The sequence below is a fragment of the Eretmochelys imbricata genome, chromosome 7 (assembly GCF_965152235.1).
Source record: "Eretmochelys imbricata isolate rEreImb1 chromosome 7, rEreImb1.hap1, whole genome shotgun sequence".
Classification (NCBI taxonomy): Eukaryota; Metazoa; Chordata; order Testudines; family Cheloniidae; genus Eretmochelys; species Eretmochelys imbricata.
This window is the reverse complement of record NC_135578.1, coordinates 25,223,024-25,245,667: the sequence shown is the minus strand read 5'-3', so window position 1 is coordinate 25,245,667 and position 22,644 is coordinate 25,223,024. Positions and strand designations below refer to the sequence as shown.

At 41.2% G+C, this 22,644-nt stretch overlaps 1 protein-coding gene across 1 annotated transcript in view; it reads right to left on the bottom strand.

Moving 5' to 3' along the window:
* DNAH12 (dynein axonemal heavy chain 12) overlaps nucleotides 1–22,644 on the bottom strand; it is a 169,013-nt gene that overhangs the window by 85,858 nt on the left and 60,511 nt on the right. Inside the window, exons 31-39 of the mRNA XM_077821355.1 lie at nucleotides 22,504–22,644; nucleotides 20,932–21,015; nucleotides 20,638–20,826; nucleotides 19,918–20,037; nucleotides 18,207–18,395; nucleotides 17,355–17,509; nucleotides 9,377–9,515; nucleotides 7,171–7,337; nucleotides 3,760–4,015 (exon numbers count right to left, since the gene is read on the bottom strand). Of these exons, the coding sequence (XP_077677481.1) occupies nucleotides 3,760–4,015; nucleotides 7,171–7,337; nucleotides 9,377–9,515; nucleotides 17,355–17,509; nucleotides 18,207–18,395; nucleotides 19,918–20,037; nucleotides 20,638–20,826; nucleotides 20,932–21,015; nucleotides 22,504–22,644 (1,440 nt within the window). The remainder of the gene's footprint in view (nucleotides 1–3,759; nucleotides 4,016–7,170; nucleotides 7,338–9,376; nucleotides 9,516–17,354; nucleotides 17,510–18,206; nucleotides 18,396–19,917; nucleotides 20,038–20,637; nucleotides 20,827–20,931; nucleotides 21,016–22,503) is intronic.

Here is a 22,644-nt window from a genome sequence, read left to right as displayed (position 1 = left end):
CAATAAGAAGCTATAAAGATAAGTGTGCTTCTGTACTATCTGATCTTGGCTATCACCCTGGGAATCAGGAGAATTGGTGGAAAAAGCATACAGGAGGCCTCAATTCCATGAGACAAGGACGGCATCAGGTAATGATCCCAGGCTCACGCCCCCTCTTGAGCAAAAGTTGCCCTCGGTGGTGAACAGGTCCATTGTGGGAACTTTCCATTGGTTGAATATGAGCTCTATGATGGGCCTCTGCAGAAACCATTCTGCTTGTGATGAATTGTTTGCTTAAGTTGCCTGCTTCATTGTTGCTGATTCCAGAGAAGTGAAGAGCTGTCACGTTATCCTGGGCTCAAGGGTGCCAGAACCTTTGTAGAAGTGGGGGAACCACTGGTGCTGAAACCTGGGGGAGGAGGGGGGCATACCATCCACTTTTTTTTAGCCTGGGTGTAGTCGGGGGGCAGAAGACCGCAATGCCCGCCCAAATTGCAAGCCTCGGGCAGGCACGGAGCGGGGTCAGCGGCAGCATTTCCCCCACAAAGTACGCCCATGTTTAAAAGTTGGGGCATGACCCTCCAGCTTTTAAAAGTGGGGAGACCATGGCCTCCCATCCTGCCCCCTGGTTCCAGGGCTGTTGCCTGGGCTGATGACAACATGTCCGTAACTTGACATCTTCTTGACAGAGGGATGATGTGCAGGTGCCTTCTTGTTTGTATAGGTAGTACACTATAGAGGTGCTGTCTATCAAGATTTGCACTGTGGAATTTTGAGGAAGAGGTAGGAATGTCATGCAGGAAACCATTATGATCTGTGAGCTTCAGGACATCTCATGTCATCCTGGAAGCAGGTCCCCTACATCTGGAGATTGTCTAGATAACCCCCAACCTCCTCTTGATACATGTATGACTATGTCATGGTCAGGGGCGGGGGGGCGTGAGAAAGGTACCCCTCTACATATGGTCTTGGGGCTAGCCACCAACTCAGCTCTGAGATGATGTGAAGTGGAACCACAGCTTCCTTGTTTATCTAGTGTCCCAACAGGGAATGCACTGATCTTAGATTTGTAGAGGCCACAGATGAAGTCTGGCAACCAGTGTCACACATATGCATGCAGACATGTGACCTAGCAGACCAGAAAAGTCCACAGTATCATGGCCAGATTTTATCTTACTCCATTCAGTACTGATTGCAGGGACAAGAACCTGTTCTCGAGGAGAGATGGTTTTGCCATCTAGGCCTGGGGCGAGAGATGATTTTTCACAGTTCACCGGGAGGTGTAGTTGGGCAAAAAGGAGAGGACTAGCTGTTACCATCTTTTGCTAGGATCCTTCACTTATCAGCCAGTTGTCTCAATATGAGTAGACATCCAGGCCTTTCATCTTTATGTGTGCCCCCTACCATTTCTAGGAGTTTTGTGAAGACTGCTGGGGCCATGGAGAGTCCCAATGGCAGTACTCTGTGGATTGATAATGGTTGAGTCTTACTGTGAACGGTTGGGCCTCACTTCCTGGGGACCAAATGAATAGAGGTGTGGAAATACCTGGCCTGTAAGTTGACAGCCATGAACCAGCCTTGAGCATGAAGAGAGGGAATGATGGGGGCAAGTGTTACCATCCTGAATCAGAGACAGCGCATAAAGACTCATTAGGGCCAGGATAGGAAGAAAATCCCTTTTCTTCCTCACAATAAAGAATTATCAGGAATAGAACCCTCTTCTCCAGTACATCTGCAGTACCGTCTCTATGGCTCCTAGAAGACGCAGTGAGGCCACATCTGTTTATAGTAAGCTCTCTTGAGAAAAGTTCCTGAAGAAGGATGGGGAAAAGGAATGGATAGAGGGCAGGGATTGGAAATGGATTGGGTAAACATGGGTGATGATCTCTAGCACTCATGTGTTGGATGTGTGGCAGATCAAACTCAGTTGTAGAGAGCAATGCAGCTTCCAAAGATTGCCTTCTACTCTGGACTGGTTCTGGTGTGGCTCCTGACAGTCCTCACAAATCCGCTGTCCAGAAGCAGATGCATAGTGTGTTATGAGGAGGTGATGCATGGCTTCTTGCTGAGGAGATAGCACGGTTGGCTTGGCTGGTACAACATAGTTCCCTGCCTCGTCTGAGGTGAATATTGGTAAGGTTTATGATAAGAGGCAGGTGTGTACCTCCCCAAGGAGCACAGAGTGGCTCTCAGATCATTCAGGAAATGTAAAGCACTATCCATGTATTCACTAAATAGCTCCATCGACTGAAGAGCAGGTCTTCTTTTGTGACTTCCAACTCCTTGGGTATGCCTGAAGCCTGTAACCATAAGGCTTTTTGTATCATTATGGCTGTAGCCATGGATCTGCCCTTCATGTCCAAGGTGAAAGTGGCTGCCTGGAGAGTAGGCTTAGGCACTTATTAGCCACCCCTGTCTGTGACCTTAAGCTCTTTCTTACTATCTTGTGAAAGCATAGCTAAGAATGGTGACACTGTCCCACTTTAAAAAGTTGTACTCAGCCAAGAGAGCTTGCTAATTAGAAATACAAAGTTTCAGGGAGGCAGAGGAGTGATCTTTCCTTCCAAAAAGGTCCCATTTTTTAGACCTTTCTCCTTTGTGGACTAGATTTTACCTGGACCACAGAGACAACTAATTATCTAATGGGGTGACAGAAAAATATTCAACCCTTTTCTGTGGGACTTGGTACAATTTCTCAACCCTTTTCGTTGTGTCAGGAATGGTGGTAGCTTTCTTCCATAGATCTTCAGTTGGGTTGTGTATTTATCATTTATCAGGAGGGCAATTCTAGCAGAGTCTAATGCAGTCAGGATGTTGAACAATTTATGGGGCTTCTCCTGTATCACCAAAATCTTGATGTCCAACATATCTGCTATCCTCAACAACAGCTCTTGGAAAGCTTTGCAATCAGCCAGGGTCGGTATGAGAACAATCACTTTGTCTGGTGATGATGACAAGAAAAGTCTTTTGGAAGTGAGGGAGCATAGTGTCATTCTCCTGGTCCCATCTGACTGCACCAGATACTCCGTTCTGCCTGGTGTCAGTGGTCTGGCCAGGAATGTTGTCTGAGAATTTGATCTCCTCCATTTCCTGGAGTGAAATGGGGACCATCTTCTGGAAGCTTGAGACAATGGTCCCCAGTATGCCTAAAAGGGCTATGGTGGCATGCCATAAGGGCATGACTGGCTCACATGGTGTCCACTGCTAGTCATAGTGAGGCTGTGACTCAGCTCTAAAAGAAAAGCTGCCCAGACTCTCCAGTGAGTTACCTGCTGACCTCTGATGCAATTTCCTACTAGGAAAGGAAGATGATTGTCCAGTAAAGCAGAATGAGTAGAAGAATTAGCCAATATTAAGGAGTAGCAGATTGGACATTGCTAGATTCCATCATGCCTCCATAGGCAATACAAGGAAACTGAGGGACAGCTGTGGACACTCCGCCCTTACGCCCTTGCACGGGAGCACAAGCAGGCACTAGGTGGAGGTGCAGCCCCAAAGGACACTGCTATTGGAAAGACTCCAATCTTGCAGACATGAAGTGTGATGTGTACCGATAGTGGTACCCACACTGACACATAAGTTTCCAGCAAAATAAAGCTTTACCCATAAAAATAAGTTAACTTAATATAAATAGATGCCGTTGAATTGTCTATACTTTGAAAATAGTAATGGGGACTAGACTTCCCAAACTCTAATATCATCAGTTAAATCAATCTGGAACCCATAGAACTTCACCAAGTAATAGAAAATAGAACTTTCAGGAAAGTATTTGTTTCTTACCTCCATTGTGCCACTGACAATTTGGTTTCCAATTGTGAAGAATTCAGGAGCAAATTCGTTATTCCTAAGGTAGAAAGCTACTATGGTAGAGAAGATACGGACCATAGTTTCATCACTAAAGGAGTTAATGGTGCAAATGTTGAAGTGTCGCAGAAAACGAGACGTAACAGGATTCCTCCCACCTCCTGGAGGTCCCATAGCAGCTATCAGCTGTATGTCAACCAGTGTAATTTTATTTGTGTCCTTTAAGTCGTACCTTCAAAACAAATTACAATATGATATTTAGACAATTACAGATACAACAAATCAGTCCTAATGCAAGTAGTCTGTTACATCTGCACTACAGAATTTTTTAGATATGATACCTTAGGCCTCAATTCTACAAAGACAGCAATGCACATGAACCCTTGAGTTGACTTCAGTGGAGCTTTACGTGGGGTCAAGGACCCACATGTTTTGCTTTGAAGCATTGAGGCCCAAATCATTAGTTTTAATCTGGGATTCACAATTCCATCCCATCCCACAGTTTTGTGTGACAACAACTAATAGATAGATTGTAAGCTCTCAGGGACAGGGATAATTTTTTTTGTTCTGTGTTTATACAGACCTAGCACAATAGAGTCCTGGTCCATGATTAGGGCTTCTAGAAGCTCTGATAACACAAATAAATAATAGCTAATGACAATGTCAACTGGAGGGTTATACTTCCTGTATTCAAGAGCAACAGATACCTGCAGGGATGAAAATGCTGGGGGATTTAGGTTCTTCCTTTTGCTATATTCCCTAAAACGTAAGGGTTTTTTTAATTTAAAAACACATATTTCTAGGCCTCCTGGTTGGAAAGTTAGTCTTCATATAGTAAAAGGGCACTTTTATTTACACAATCAGGTAGACTGAAATAATACATCAGCGTAGAAGTGTGAACTTTGCCTACATCTGTTGTTATTTATACAATGCCAGTTATAGCATAGACCAATAGAGTTGATGGGTACCTGCCTCAATGAGTTTACACTTTTATTTTATCTTGAAAGAACATTAACTTCAAAGCTTATGTTGGAGCATTTAAATACTTACAAATTTGAAACAATTAGGCCAATATGTAGCAGTTTAACCACGTGAATTTAAAATACATTGTTTTGCACTATACATGATGACATATTTAACCAACAAATTAGTATAGAAACAAACAATTATTTATGAATTCATGGTCCTTAAAGATCTACTAATTTTCTTTATTTACTTTCTTCAAAATTTATGATCCAAATCAGTTATAAGTGGATTCTTTAAACAGTTAAAATTAATGCTCTGAAAAAGAAACAAAAAAGTATCTCTGAACTTTCTTTCTGAAGTTCCAAAATTTTCCATGCCTTATATTTGTACAGAATTAAAAGAACTGGAGGAGATTAATTTGCAGAGAAAGTCCAGAAACACTATGAGTGTACTCGCTGGAAATGAGACAGCTAAGGAAGATAGTAATAGAAGTCTTCAAAACACTAAAATTAGATATTGTGGGTAGAGCTGGATAACCTTTTTTTGAATTAATTTATAAAACCCAGGACTCATGGACAGGCTAAAAAAGGGAAATTGAAGGCAAAATTATTCTGGCAAAAAAGTTTTCACTAGAACTGAGCAAGTAATATATAACAATTTCTGTTTGTAGAATATTCATGAGCAGATGGCTTCTAATTTATAGAAGTTTTAAAAGTATTTTCATCTTTGTGGATATATTGCAGACAGTATGCTGTAAGTATTCAATACTTGATATTTGCCATCCAAGTTGTGTTGCTTCATTATGATTAGTCAGATGAGTCACATCACACATCGTTTTCTACAAACATTTGTGTGACATGGACAGTCATTATCAAATATCAGAGGGGTAGCTGTGTTAGTCTGTATCCGCAAAAACAATGAGGATTATGCCCAAATAAATCTGTTCATATTTAAGGTGCCACCAGACTCCTCATAGTAATTATCAAAGTTTGATGCATAGGTATTCACCAAAACTGAATTTTAATTTCAAGCACTAAGTTTGCATTTATTCTTTTGGGAATAAAAACAATCATAAAGGGATCGTGTACATGCTGGAGCAAATTCATTAAAATTTTTAGCAAATCTTTGAAGATTTTTTACAATATTTGCCCACCAATAGCTTTCAAAACACCTCTGATAAGTACACTAATAAGAGAGTTGTACAGATTGCTAATTTTTAAAATTGCTGGCAGGTCTGAAAAAATTGTTTTGCTCTACCAAAAACGAAATATTTTGTACAGATATCAAGATATTTTAAAATAAAATTAAAGAAAATTTCTAAGTGAGAAGTCATTTTGAATTAAAAAAAGATCAAAACATTTAATTTTGAAACCATTCAGCAAAATGTACACAAATTAATTAAATGTTTTGGTTGTTCTGAATCTGCATTTGCTTAGTGGTTTGAGCACTGGCCTACTAAACCCAGGGTTGTGAGTTCAAACCTTTAGGGGGCCATTTAGGGATCTGGGGCAAAAATTGGGGATTGGTCCTGCTTTGAGCAGGGGGTTGGACTAGATGACCTCCTGAGGTCCCTTCCAACTCTGATATTCTATTTCTATTTCCAATTTTTCGCCAAGAAAAGTTTCATCCAAAACATTTTGCACTGCTCTAGTCACTAGGAACGACTAACATGGCCATATTTTAAAAAATTGAGCAAGTCCTTAACAGGAAAGATTAATGGCTATTAGGAGTACAGTCACTAGATCTGTAGCAAGGTTGGACTCAACGTTCAGGCCCTCTTTTCAGGCCACATGTTCCAACTATTTTACACTATCTATAAATTTAAGAGAATCCTGGAAGCCATGATTAACTGGCAGATGAAATTTAAGATTAACTGATTCAACAACTGGATTTCAGACAACAGCACAAATCACTGATTTCATTTGCTGAATTCATTAAATGCCATTGCAACTTCAATGGTCACAACCCTGTTAGGTCTGGAAGGTCACTCTGAGAGAAGGAATGGTGGGGAAAATAAATACAAAAGTGGGACTAAAACTGGAGAGAAAAAAAACAAAAAGTCACAACAACAACAAAAGAAGAGAAACAATGGCATCTGCAGAAATAGGAAAAGAAAGAAAATCTATATTGTGTATAGAAACTCTACTCAGTAATGGCAAGAAGTCATGGACCTGCTAAAAATAAGCTGAAAATCAATCTCCTAAATTAAAAAAAAAATCACTTATGATGTATGACTAAAAAGCAAAATAAGGATTATTTAAAATGTAAATAATTTTAAAATGACAATGTTATAAAAAAATAAAAATAGCATTTATTTTTAAGAGAACAAGTCTGAAAATTAAATTGAAGTTAATAAATAATGATAATGGCAAAATTATCCACTAATTTTCTGTAAGTTTTAGATCTCTCTTGAATAGTTACCAAATTCCATGGTCAGAAAACTGTCTTAAAAGTTCAATAGGAGGCTGAGCTCCATATTTCTCCAATGCAGGCATATTCATATCATCTACAAAGATGACACACTTTTTTCCCATAGGAGGGCCAAATACTCCTTTGCGTCTTTTGTCCAGTCTCGCCATAATAATGTTCTAAAAAACAAAATGGGACTATTTAAAGCATTGATTTAATATGCAGCCCAACTATATTACATAATGGAATATAAATAGTGTACTGAAACAGTTCATGGCTTTAATAATTAAGAAAATGCAGAATTGGAAAATACAGATATGAATATTAACTTTTTGTATTCCTCTTTGTCTTGTTATTTGGTGAGCTTACTAAAATGAAAAAAATTATAATGTGTTTTAATTTATTTCTGATTTCAAGTTTGCTTCCTCCTGATTTTAGTGGTCCTACTTATCTGCTGAAAGTTGAGCATATGCTTAAATGCTCCACTATGTCAGGGCTCAGCACCTCAGAAGATTGAGCCCTAAAACTTTCCTGGCCTTAATCTTACAATTTGCTCTTTGTGGGTGACCATACTGCTACACCCTCACAGAATCACAATGGTACGTCTACTCATATTTAATTACAGGATCAGGTCCTTAATTTGATGGTGTCAAGGAAACCACTCACAGCAGAGATATAGTACTATCTCGGTGAACAACAAAGGGAAATTTGGACTATGGGAAAAATTTCTTTAAGAGGAAAAAGAAGAACTATCCACTAACAGGAAAATTACTCCAGATTTATGTAGGATTTCAACACACTGCAATTACAAAAAACATTTAATATATTAAACAACAGAGAAAACATATGGTACAAATTTCTACAAAACTGGTCACCCACCTTTGTAATCGTACTTACAATTTTCAAACCAAAGAACCCTGATGAGATCCATTTGCACTGGCATCAGGCAGAAAAGTTTGCACAAGCAAATCCCTTTGTGGGATCAAAACCAAAGCATCTGCATAACCAAAAACTGGGTAGCATTTGGGTATATAAATCAAGTACTACAGTTAGATGATTACAGTAACCATTCATTTTGTCTGGTCAAATGTAGATTGCACACATCCTCCTGAGTTTTTGTGCTTACAAAATGCTTATTTTGAGAAACTATATACATAAAAACTTAGCTATGAAAGCCAGTGAGCAGGTAACATCTTAGTGTATTCTTTGATACTAGAGCAATAAATGTTGAAACTTCCAGGTGTTTATTACAATTTTTGGAGTGTGATATCAAAAAAAGCAAAGCAAATTTAAACATCAGGTTGTTTTAAAAATTAAAAAAAAAACCCAACCAAAACCCCCAATTTCACTAATACGCCATTTAGCCACATCCTCATTCTTAATGATAAGGGTTAGCTTTGTTGAATCATAATAAATCATTTCTGGAACTTTTTTATTACTTTATATTCTTTTCCAAAGCAGAGAATTTTTATTTATTTATCTTAGATTTCTAAAATCAAGTCCAGCTTACGTCTCTGAACACATATACACAAATGAAATAAAACCACAAAGATTTGTTGACAAATATCAAATAAACATTAGGAGGCTTAACCCCAATTAAACCAAGCTATATGCTTATCCACTAAGGGTTTGTCTACACTGGCAATTTACAGCGCTGCAACTTTCTCGCTCAGTGTTGTGAAAAAAAACACCCCCCTGAGCGCAGTAAGTTTCAGCGCTGTAAAGTGTCAGTGTAGACAGTGCCCCAGCGCTGGAAGCCGTGCTCCCAGCGCTGGTAGCTACACCCCTCCTGGAGGTGGGTTTTTTAGAGCGCTGGGAGACCTCTCTCCCAGCGCTCTGCTGCGATCACACAAATCACGTTAAAGTGCTGCAATGGCAGCGCTTTAGCGTTGCCAGTGTAGACTAGCCCTAAGGCAACAACCTCAGTGAGCAGATGGGCTCTACACTATGCCCTGAAGATCAGCAAACACAGGCTCTATGAGACTAAAAGGAGATGTGAATTCGAGGGCCAGAGTAAAGTAAATTGAGTCTATGCTGATATTTTGTTTTTAAACAACATTTCATTGACATTCCAGGAACCATACTATAAAAATATCACAATAAAAGTATCTTGAAATGACAGAGCCAAATCTTATCCACTGAACAAATTCCAAGTACATTTACATCTCTGTCTATATAATCTCATTTTAATTAATGTAAACCAGCTGTTCCTACCAACCTGGATCTGATTGGCACTGGTCCGTGCTGAAAAATTAATGAAGAATGGAAAGTATCTTTCCTTTTCCAAGTTGTTCATTAACTTATCCTTCACATATACAGACTTCCCAGTACCTGTTGGTCCCACAAAAAGCAATGGTCTTTGCAAAAAAGAATAAAAATTTACATTAGTCAATCAAAAGCAAAATAGTAAATAAAACATACACCCAATTAAACTAAAAATGAAATACTGAACAAATCTGCTCTACTTGTAAATACATGTAAACCACTAAAAACACAAAAATGTTAAAAATGCGTGTTAAATTTTATTCTTAGTTAGACACTCCTACAACCCCACTGAAATAAAGATGCACTTAAAATTAATGGGGTTGCAGAGGTGTAACTAAAAGTAGAATCAGGCTCGCAAAGTAGAGGGACCTTACTGACAAAGAAATGCATAGTCTGAAATACACTTCATTGTGTCTACACTGTAACCATAATTCTGCTCTGTTAAAGTTTTTAAGATCAGGAGTAAATAGTTCAGAGGGTCTTGTGCATGATTTTGACACTAGTGTGAATTTTACCCACCAGAAATAGGAAGTTTAGAAATGCCAGCTGGGATTTTTCAGTGACTTAGGTGCTCAACTCCCTTTGAAAGTCAATAGGATTTAGACACTTAACTCTCTTATGCCCCTTTGAAAATTCCAGCTGTCACTATCAAAACTCCAGAAATTGTTGATATAAGAAGATAATTCACCTTCCATCTCAGGGGAGGGGAGGAAGTTTGATTAGACCTGCAGGGTACAGACAACCCAGAGTTCCTGAGGGGAAGAGAGAGAAGGAAAGGGAGGGGTAAGCCTTTGCTCCACCCCCACCTCACCTAGAACACATATGGAAATTGTCCACTGAGGGATAAGGGAGGGGGTGGAGAGATTTCTCTGCCTCTCCCTGCTGCCATAAACTGGGAGAGTGGGAAAGAGAGCTGATAATCTCTCATGACCTCTCCCCTTCCTGCATGTGAAATCGTCAGGGTTTGCGGCAGCCACCTTGCTGCAGTTGCTGCCCCACTATCCCTGCCCTGTAATGGAGGTATAATTTCAACTGTTTCCAAGATGCTGTGGGTCTGACTGATGGTCAGTTTATGGGATCAGGAAGGAATTTGTCCCATGAGACCAGATTGACAAGAAGGCCTAGTTTTAAGTAAATAAGGAGTAAGGGCAGGAATTTAAAAACTGTATGTTTACAGGTGGAGTTTGTAATTCCATTGCAATTTATGACTCATGTTCACTGTGGGTGAGCAACTCAAACGGGTCACCTCCCAGAGGCAATCATGAGTGGGAGACCCTATTAGCCTGGAAGAAGAAGGGGAGACCTTAAGACCTCATAGACTGAGAGATCCTTCAAACCTACCATCATTCCCCTTCATGGGGGAAGGGTGAGAGGACTCAGAGAAGGGCTGAATCCCAGGGGTTAGGCAGAAGAGGGCTAACCTTAATGTTTAGTTTTTTGGTATGGAGGCCATTTAACCCTGAACAGGACCCAAATGTATACCTAGTGTTTGAGAAAGGAGTGTATGGTATGTTAAGAGAAGGTTACTCACCCTGTGCAGTAACAGGTTGTTCGAGATGTGTGTCCCTATGGGTGCTCCACTGTAGGTGCGGCAGCACCTCCTGAGCCTGGGATGGGAGATCTTCATCAGCAGTGCTCGTTGGACTGCACATGCTCACCTTCCCCATCTCACACCATGAGCAGGATGTATATATAGCACTGGTTGAACCGCCTCCCAGTTCCTTCTTTGTTGCAGAATTTATGTTTCAGCTCCAAGGCAGAGGGGAGGAGGGTGGGTAGTGGAGCACCCATAGGGACACACACCTTGAACAACCACAGTTACTGCACAGGGTGAGTAACCTTCTCTTCTTCTTTGAGTGATGTCCCTATGGGTGCTCCACTGCAGGTGACTAGAAAGCAGTGCCCGTAATTGGAAGGCTGGGGCTTTGGAGCGGCATTTACTGCAGATGATAGGACAGTGCATCCTAGTAGAGTATCTGCTGATGCATCCTGAGTAATGGCATAGTGACAGACAAAAGTGTCTGCTGATGCCCATGTGGCCACTTTGCAAATGTAAATTATTGGAACATTATTGAGGAAAGCAATAGAGGAGGAGAGCGAGCGGTTGGAATGTGGTCTAGTTCCAGGAGGAAGCTGTCATTTGTGTAGTTGGTAGGACAGATGTAAACATTGAGAGATACACTTTGAAAGGCATTGCTTAGAGATGGCTGGACCTTTGGATCTTTTGGCTGTTGTGTGGAATAAGCATGATGATCTTTGGAAAGGTTTAGTTCTGTCCAAGTAGAAAGCTAATGCTCATCTGACATACAGAATAAGCAATGCTGTCTCCTGTTGGTTGCTGTGAGGCTTTGCAAAGAAGCAAGGAAGGTAGATAGATTGATTGAGATGGAAAGAGGATGGTACCGTAGGTAAAAATTTTGGACATGGACATAGCTTAACCTTGTCTTTATGAAAAACTGTACACGGGGGGTATGCCATAAGGGCTCCAATTTCACCAACATGTTGGGCAGAGATGATAGCGACAAGAAATGCTATCATAGATAAGTGAATGTAGGAACATGTTGCTATTGGTTTGAATGGAGGTCTTGTAAGACAGCATGGAAAGAGGCCAGGGTCCCAAGCAGGGGTTGCATCCAGTATGTGAGGGTAAAGATTTTGGAGGCCCTGTAGGAAATGTTTTGTGAGTGGGTGGTTGAAAATGGAGCGGCCATCTATGTGGCAGTGAAAGGTTGTGATAGCTGCCAAATACACATGTATGGAGCTGGTGGATAATCCCAACTATTTAAGATGTAAAATATATTCCAGGATAAGTGGTAATGGAGCATTCATTGTGTTAGCCTGATAGGAGGCACACCAGCATTGGAATCTATGTGCTTCTAGTCATGTTACGTCACGTCTCCTCTTCAAGAATACTTGTTTAACTGCTTCTGAACAGGTTATTTCCGAATCTTGGAACCATGGAGGAGTCATGCTTTCAGGTGGAGCAGCTGTGCATTGGGAAGGATGATGCGACCTGCATCCTGAGAAAGGATGCATGGAGGTAGGTGAAGAGAGATCGGAGAGCATACTGTCATGCAAAGGAACTAAGTATACCAGACTTGTTGTGGCCAGGTCAGAGCTATACGGCTGTTTGGACCCTGGAGTACACGAGACAGAGGGGGAAAGGGAGGAAAGGCATAGATTAGCAGAGCATACCATACCATGAAGAATGCATCTCCCAGGGATCCGTGCCCCAGTCCCATTCTCAAGCAGAATTGAAGGCAGTGGGCATTTTCTGATGTGTCAAAGAGGTCTATAGTGGGGAATCCCCAGCGGTTGAAGATGTGCTGAAGGGCTCATGCATCCAGTTCCCACTCGTGATCATGGGAGAATCACCTGCTCAGTGAGTCCCCAGTGGTGTTCTGGCATCCAGGGAGATATGAGGCTCAGATGGTGATGCCATGTTGGATACACCAGTTCTAAAATTTTAGTGCCTCTGAGCATAAAGAGGGGCTCTCACTCTGCCTTGCTTGTTGATGTAAAACATGCAGGTGATATTGTCAGTCATGACTCTAATGGTGCAATGTGCGATCAATGGGAGAAAGTGTTGTCAGGCATTGCGGACTGTAGCTATAGGAGGTTGATGTGCGGGGTGGATTCAGTGAAAGACCATCTGCCCTCAATTGTGTGATTGAGAAGGTGCGCTCCCCAATCGAACAAGGATGACTCATGGATGGTGCTGGTTGAAGGAAAGGAATACTGACACAAACATTTTTGAGCTGAGTCCACCAGAGTAGTGAGTCCTTGACCATTATAGACATGGAAAGGAGTTCATGCAGGCGGTGTCTGTGATAGACATAGACTGTATGCAGCCACAGCTGAAGGCAATACATGTGTAAACCTGTGTGTTTTACCATGAAGGTGGCTACCACAATATGGCAGAGTAGCTGGGGACATGTCCTGGCTGAGATCTGGGGGCAGGTTCTGACCTTGGATACAAGATCAACTGTAGTCAAGAATCTGTGAGCTGGGAGGAAGGCTGAAGCTTGTATGATATCCAGTTGTTCCCCGATAAACTCTAAACATTGTACTGCTGTCAGTGTAGATTTCTCCAAGTTTACATAAAGGCTGAGGCTCAAAAAAAGGTCCATTGTAATACGGATGGTGCGAAGATGGTCGGCTTTTGATGGGGCCTTGAGGACACAGTCATCCAAGTATGGAAAGGCGACAACACCCTCTTTGTGTAGGCAGGCAGCGATGACTGCAAGGACGTTGGGGAACACATGAGATGCTGCTGACAGTCAGAAGGGCAATACCTTGTACTGATAGTGATTGGTCCTCATGATGAACTGGAGTAACTGTCTGTGGGCAGGGTGTATTGTGATATGAAAATACGTGTCTTGGAGGTCGAGGACTGAGAACCAATCCTCCTGCTCCAGTGCTGGGATAATGGTGTAGAGGGTAACAATCTTGAAGCATTGCAGTTTGACAAACTTATTTAGGTTTTGAAGGTCTAGGATTGGCTTCCCTTGTTGGATTTCTTTTGGACCAGAAAGTAATGAGAGTAAAAACCCTTCACTCTGTGCTGGGACAGGACTGGTTCTATAGCTCCTAGTCACAGAAGATGATTTATTTTGTCTTGTAGGACGAGTGTCAGAAGTGTCCCTGAAGAGAGACAGGGAGGGAATGTGTTGGGGTGGGATAGCTAGGAAGGGGATGGAGTATCCTTTCCTAATGATCTCCAGAACCCACTTGTCTGAGGTAACGAGCCGCCATGATGGAAAGAAAGGGGTTAGGTATTCACCAAACTGGTGGGATATGAAAGACGGTTGATGTGACTGAAACAGGGGATGGCTTCTCAGGGGATGGCCTTGACCACAACTTCAAAATTGTTGTTTGATTGGAGGTGCATGAAAAGTAGCCCCCTGTGGAGTCGCATGTTTGCGTTTGGTAAGGGGCTTCTGTCAGTGTTGCTGGGTATCATATTGTCACTGGGGAGCATATTGCAGTGTTGGGGATCATAGAGGAAGTTGATACTTCCCGGGGCGTTTCTTTGGCGCTGGAGTGTAAATGCCCAGAGAACGAAGAGTTGCTTGGGAGTCCTTAAGGGACTGTAGGGAGTTATCTGTACACACCATGAATAATTTGGAGCCCTCAAAGGGTAGGTCTTCAATGGTGGTTTGTATCTCCTTTGGAAAGCCTGAGAGTGCAGCCATGATGCCCATCTCATGACAATGGCAGTTGTGATGGAACAGGCAGAGGTATCCACAGAGTCCAAAGAGACTTGCAAAGCTGTATGGACCAAGATGTGCCCTTCACATTTCTGTGCCTGTTGTTCTTTTTTGTCATCAAGAAGGTCCTGACAGAATTCCTGTATTTTAGAGTAGTTGGTGTAATTATACTTGGCCATGACAACATTGTAATTGGATAAATGGAACAGGAGAGTAGCAGGTGAATAAGCTTTGCATCCAAACAGGTCCATCGTTTCCAGCCTCTATCATGGTGGGCATGTCGAGGTTGGTATTGGTGTCCTTTTTCTTGCACGACATTGACAACCAAGGAATTTGGGGTGGAGTGAGAAAACAGAAATTCAAAGTCCTTTGTGGGAACACAATATTTTTTGTCCATCTGCTTGCAAGTCGTTGGGATGGATGCTGGGGTCTGCCAGAGCACCTTGGAAGGATCGAGAAGGGCCTCATTGATAGGGAGGACTATTTTTGAGGAGGATGTAGGCAGGATGTCAAGCAGCTTATTTTATTGGTCCTTCACCTCCTCCAAAGGAATGTGGAGGGAGTCTGCAACCCTGCAAAATAACTCCTGGAAATTTTTGAAGTCGTCAGCTGTAGCGGGTGGAGGAATGATCTCCTCTTCTTCTCCTGATGAGGTTAAATGGAGTGGTGGTGGAATTTTCTCCTCTTGTTCTTCCTCCTCATCCACCATAGGGAAAGGCTCAGGCTCTGGTGGTCAAGAGATCAATGGAGAAGGCAAAGGTGAAGGCCTCTGATTTTGGTCCGTGGGAGGCTTCTTAAACTGTGCTCTGTACATGGCCCAAGGACCTCAGCATGGCCAATGCTGAGGGAGTTGCACGTGGGGCTGCATCCACTGTGGTCCATACCAGGGCCCTTGTCCAATGGTGGGTTGTGAGTAGTGTGTAGAGAGGAGGACTTTGAGCCTGTCTCAAGTGTGAGGGTGGGATGGAGTACTCCTCTTCCTCCTCTGCGTCACTAGGGAAAGGAAGTCTCATCCTTGGAGGGGAAAGGGTAGAGTGGTGTGATTTCTGGCAAAGAGGATGGAAGTGGAGGGATGTCATGTCTGAGAAGTGGTGACTCAGGTACATCAGAGACAGATAGGTCTTTGGGGTATCTAAACTCTTGGGAAGGAGGGAAGAGCATCATTCTCACTGGCACATGCATCAGTGCTGAGGGAGAGTACATTCTCCTGAGCAGCCAGCAGAAGGAGTTGAAGATTTGCTTGGTACCGAGGGCTTGCTCAGTGCAGCAGACTTGCTCGGAGCCAAGGGCTTGCTCAGTGCGGCAGACTTGCTTGGTGCCAAGGGCTTGCTCAGTACAGAAAAGGACATCGGCACCAGCAGGCAGATCTGATTGGCACAGTTGGCACCAGTTTCAAAAGTCTTATGTCTCTGTCTCTAACACCAAGAGATGGCACTAAGGGCTGGAGATCTGCCCCGTTAGGGTCTTTAGATGTTTCGTGAGCACTGGTACCGGAGGTACTCAGATGGGCCCTGGAGCTATGTCCCATATCCGAGGATGTCGAGGCAACCAACTTTGCAGGGAATGGCGTTCTGGCAGGCGGTGTCTCAGCAGGTGATGAGGGAGCCTGTTTTTTTTCCCATCAGAGCAAGGAAGAGAAGACTTCCTTTTAGAAGGATGAGGCAAATGAAGGTCAGTAGATGACCCAGTGGAGCGTGAGGGCCATAGAGGGGTAGTGTCTGGGCCAGGGTCCAATGGTGGATGTAGTGATTTCTCCAGGAGGAGAAGTCGCAACCAAATGTCCTGGTCTTTTCTGGCCCTTGTATTGCGGTCGTGGCAATAAGCACACTTTTGCGGGATGTGTCCCTCTCCCAGGCAGTGAATGCACTGTGGGTGACTGTCCATTACCAGGAAGGCAATCTGGCAAGTTACACACCTCTTAAACCTAGGAGAGCCAGGCATAAGGGTGAGGAAAAAGCTCCGTGGTGGGGAAAGGCAGGAAGCAAGAAAAAAAAAACTGATGGGGAGGTTAGAAGACATAAAAGCAAAAAAGCAAATATATATATACATATAGGGAGAGATCAAAAAGAAAGAACTATTGAAACTACACTAAAACTAACAGACAAGGCACTATCTAACAGGTCAAAAAGGACAAGTAGGCTTTGCTGTGGATTCCATCTCAGACCGAAGGTTGTAGAAAAGGAACTGGGGGGCGGTCAGATTGCACAGTGGTATATATACTAATATATTAAAATTGAAGCTTTCTGCTTTAAAATCCATCCCTGGATCCATCCATCCATCCATATCTTTGTTTCATTTTTCTGCATGTCCTAATCACTTAATTCATGACTAACTCATCTTTAACTCATGACTAATTTAAGAAAAATTAAGAGAAATTTAATTCTAAAAGAAAAAGAAAGGAGGCACCAAATCTCAGCAGCCATCCTAACAATATCAGTGGAACAGTGTGGGATGGATATACTGAATGCTGGATTATAAATCAAAGACTTTAAAACTAAAAAGTTTATAGAAATAATGTAATCAGATGCTTGAAAGTCTGTTTTTGTTTATTTTCTAATGAGCCAAGAACAGTATATTTTAATATTGATACATTCTGGTGGCCTAATACAGAAGTATTAAAGTCAATAGAAAGACTCCATGGATTTCAGTGGTCTTTGGATAAGGTTCTATATGAACAACAATGAAATCATTCAACGTTTTGCATGAAATAGACGTACTTACTTTCCATGGGTAACGCATAAATCCATCAAATAGGTATATCTGACTGTATCCATTGTTGGGACTATGAGGTCTTGAATCTTAACATTTTTATCATCACTATATTTAATGCTTTTAATGACTTCATTCCAATGCACCCAGCGTCCTTTGCCTTTCAACTAAGAAGAAAAACAGATTTCAATTACAGTGGAAAATATAGTACTGACATTCAAAAGGTTTTCTTAAGCACTTTATTCTTTTACAAGTTAATATAATATTAAGTATTTCAGGTGCTTATGTATTTATTTTCCTCATTGCACTAGTGATGAGCAAACATTAAAAGGAATGGAGGGTCATTTTAGAAATGGATGTTCAGACCCCCTTCTTTCCCCTATCTCTCTAGGACCGTGTTATCCAGGAAAATACTTACACATGCTTAACTTTAAGCATATGCATAGTCCCATTGAAGACAACAGGTTTATAAACATGCTTAAATTTTAAGCATGTGCTTCCCTCTATATGAAACTCAAAATCTCCAAGGGCCTCAACTGCAGCTGAACTGAACCGCAGCAGTCTAGACACGCCTTAGGTAGACTGGGTAGACATTTACTAAAAAGCTCTGTTTAGAAAGTCAGTGCATTAATTCTTTTTAAAAGAATAAATAAACTGATTATTAAATAAAATAAATTTTTGTCAACCAATAGTTGTTCATTTACTGCACTAAGGACCCAATCCTGTTCCCATTAAAGCCAGTCAATCTTGCCCCCAAAGGATACTAAGAAGCTAACATTTCCACCTAGCTGCTTTCTTCTCTCACTTAGATTTTGAGGATCTATTTAAACTACTCTAAAAATGAGCAATCAGTAAATCTCATACCTCATACATATAGTCATAGACCAAGCCTTTCTCATCAAAGGGACAGTCCCATTTACCCACAGCTGTTGGCACTGGATGAGCCTCAGACTTTCCTGCTAGAATATCCCTCATAAAGATATCAAAAAGGACTTGGCTGTCACTGTCACAAGTTCCACCAATGGACCAAACCATGGAGAAAGCAAAGCAAGCCTGTGAGTACAAGGAGGCAAACAATTACCATTCAGAAATGATAACTACTGTATGGTATGATCAACATATAAAATTACAAGGAATACTATTATGCTGAAAAGTGCTCACAGCAGCCATCATGTGGGTCTTTGAGCTAAGACAATCACAAACCTAGTTAAGGATAAGCCCCCTTCTTTCAGGTTCAGCAGAAGAAGCAATTAAGCCCTTTTGTGTAGTGAGACAGCTGGAAACAATTGAGGATACCACACAAGGCACTGAGCCATGTGGATTGAGGGTTTCTTTGATTGCAAACACTAGAACTAGGAGTTTTGTTTTTGCACGGGGTATGTGTCTGTTTTAGAGGAGAAGGTCAGAGAAGCAACCATACTTATCACTGTAGTATCTAAGTACCTGAATATGACCTTGAAAAGAAGCAGAGACAGAGCTTCTTCGACACAGAATTCACTACATCCTACTGCACAAATAAAACATGATATCAAATCCCTGATGACTTCAAATGAATATGTGATGCTGTAAATAGCCTCCAGGAGTGAAATTCACTCCCCCTACATAAAGCTTGAGTATTCAGACTCTACATAAGTGAAGTGCAGGGATTTGAAATGTACTCCTTTATCAAGCCAGGGCCAGGGCTCAGTGCTGTCCCACAGGAACAACGGACACAACCCTTCATGTTAATTGCGTGGGGCACAACATACATGTGGATCCATGACCCTGCCCACAGCCCACTCACAGACCAACTCCACAGTGAGCTTCTGAACTAGCCCTGCATTGGCCAGTCTTGAGGCTACTTCCACAGCATGGCTACTCATCCAGCAGAGCCCTTATATGGGCTTAGTCTATAAGGACTTTGGGGTGCTCCTTGCACCAGAGATTAATTTCATGAATGGATTCCACTAAGACCATAAAACAAGTAAGTAAAGCATAAGCAGTTTGTAAATAGCTGCAGATCCCACACATCATTTCAGTCTGATATTCATTTTGGAGCTCTCTATTCATGTCAATCTCTGAAGAACATTTTAAGATTAATGTATGCCTCAGAAATTGCTTTTCTCATACCATGAAACTTCTGCACAACCTGACAAATGCATTGCTATAATATATACATCATTCTTTCCACAATATCATTCTTTAGCTAGCTGCTTGGTCTAATTAAAACATGAATGAGTTAAAACAAAATGTTCTTAAATTAATTGACAACAGATAGGAAAAGGGTTGAAATATATCTGTCTAGGTACTTATAAATCCCTTATCATGGTAGTGTTTGAGCATCTCCCAAGTTTTAGAAAAGTAGCAACAGTTTCTCAACTCTCTCTTCTTTCACCTACCGAGTTAAAGTGAACTTGAATAGTTAGCAGAATGTGTGTGTGTGTATACACGAAGTGTATGTATGTGTATGCTTGCTCATGTGGTGTGATGCACTTATTGCAGGAAAGCCAAGATGAAAAGATTAATTTTGCAAGAGTCCTGTTACCAATTAATTGTTTTTTTTTTCTTTTTAAAATACATCCAGTAAAAGACCAACCATAATCCATGTGCGGATGTTTTTGTTGGTAGGATCCTGTTGAACAGTTTGACAAAGTAACATTTCAAAAAGTCGAGTGAGAGACACTACAGCATTGCTGTTGCTTGTGGGAACCAGCTCCTACAAGACACAAAGAATGGAAAATGCTTGATATCACAGTATCAAATACTTCTCACAAATCTTAGTATATCTTTTGGAAACACAGTTAAATTATATTTTGGCTCTAAACAAAAGATTTAGGGGCAAGTGTTTTTCTTTTAGTTTCAAAACCCTTTTCCCTTGTCTTGTCCCTGAAAAGCTACCCTCTTAATCTGTAATTATGACAATCATGCATCTTTTAAAAAATTAGACACAATGTATGTAATCCTATAGGTGCAGCATGGGGAGCACCACTTATTGTATGGCATGTGAGCATTACATAAAATGCTTCCCCTAACATAAAACAATCCTCTTCCCTCCCCTCAAACTTCAGGTGAGATTACTTTTCACTCATTATGATATTGGTTAGCTTTTAAATATCTTTTACCTACAAATTTCACCTAATATTCTTGGTCAAGTTTTCCAAGTTGGGCAAAATAGTTGCGCTCTCAAAATCAGGTGCATCTGCTGCATATGCAAAAATCTGCCACAACCATCGCTGAGTGTTTTGTCACAGGACACAGAGAGTGGAATGGAAACATCAACATAATTATTGTGGTGAAAATAAAAACAAAAAAATACCTTGCACTGTTGTTTACGAAATCTGAAGGCTGGTGGTATTAACCAGTTCAAAAGTTCTTGCAGTAGATCTTGCTGTTCCTTTTGTCTCAGGGGTTCAGGTAAGCTGTTCAACCAAGAGGTTACAAGCGGCATCCAGCCTAGCTGTGATGGCTCCAAATAAATCATTCCACAACGACTGACTGTAGCCGGCTAAAGAAGAATAGTAAATTCACTTTTAAGACCAAGTCCACGCATCATTATATATTGTATAATTGTGCAATTATGGATTACATTTTAACTGACTACTAAACTTACTGAAGCCTGGGAAAGGTCCATTGTTTCAAAGATCAGACTCATCTGAGCAGACATTTGGATGATTTCCCCACTCATCAAACAAAGCTAAATATGAAGAAGAGTTAATTTAACAACCATGGTTATGAATATTAGCAAAACCTTATGTAACAACAATCTTTTTCACTTGTAAATTAATGTGTTTATATCTTTGGATGATCTCCATATCGAAATGAGTGAAGCTAACAACAGTAAATGGGAAAGACATGTCATTACCCATCGCACCATACAACAATCATTTGAAATAGTAACCAATTTCTATTCTCTTTGGGCCAAATTCTGTACTTTTGCCACTCACTTCATTTGTCTATTAATTGTGGAAATAGAAATTGTAACTGTGTTACAGGACTCAAATGATCTTTCAGTCCCTGCTAGAAGAGGAAATCACAGGTAAAGGACAAATATCGGACCTGATTTTTCTCACTTATACCAGCTTTACACTAATTAATATATTGACTTCAGTGGAGTTACTTCTTATTTACACTGGTGTGAGAAGTGAATCAGACCCATTGCCCTTTCTATAAGCTTCACAAAACTACTGAAGTTTTACACAATTATTTTTCAACAACAAAAATATTAATGAAAATGTTTAACAAACTAGGAGAACCTCATGCTTCAAACTGCAAAGTTTCAAGTTTTTCCAGGAAAACCCCATGACAACTATTTTCATGACCAGTGAAGTTGTCTAGGCACTGGTTCTGGACTGCTCACAGAAATTAAAATGTTCAGTTCCTGAGACTCAGCACAACTATAGCACCAGCACCAGCCACAGTTCCCAGCACTGCCACCTGCAAGGTCTACCCACCACTTAAAGTTGGTATCTTCCTGCACTGGATGGGAACAGGAAAGGATGGCAAGGGTCTAACTTGCACAAGGTCGGACAGACGTCTGCTGCAGCCTGTGCTACGAACATAGCACAGGATAGCCTAGTGTAGATACCATGAGACACCACACCAAAATAGTATAGGCTCACGAAGTGACCTCTGATTTGGGTACCTAACTTGGGATACCTAGGGGCTGTTTTTCCAGAGGTGCTGTGCATCTACAACTCTAACTGAAGTCAGTGGGAGTTGTGAGTACAACTTTGAAAATCAGGCCCCGTGTGTCTGAGGTTGGGCATACAAAAATATAGACACCCACAACTGGAGACCATTTTTGAAATTTTGGTTGTAAGGTTTTCCAGAGAAGAAATATCATTAAACTTCTAGTATCTTTTTCTTTTAAATCCCATTGATAAATTTTGCATTTTTGTGACAAGATTAGAACATACGTTTGATTAGGAAATGTGGTCAAATTAAATACCTTATTCTATGATATAAAACAACTAACCAACCAACCGAAAAACCCCCACAAACAACTCTCCTGACATATCTCTCTCTCTCATAAAAACACAAGTTAATCACAAGCCTACTCAACTGGTTCCATTGTACCTCAGGTGCAGGTATAGCTACAAGTGCTGTTTTCTTTTATATGCAGAATTTTGTTTCTTAAGTGGCACAGCATTTTCTTTAGACATTTATAACGCCTATGTTTTACCTTTTTGTTGTCATCCAGCACTGTGTTCATACTTTCTATCCACAGAGTATCAATAGGACCATCAAAAACAACCCATTTGCGTTCAGGTGTCTCAGCTAAAGCAAATTCTCGGAAAGTATTGGCAACAATACCATCTGTCCA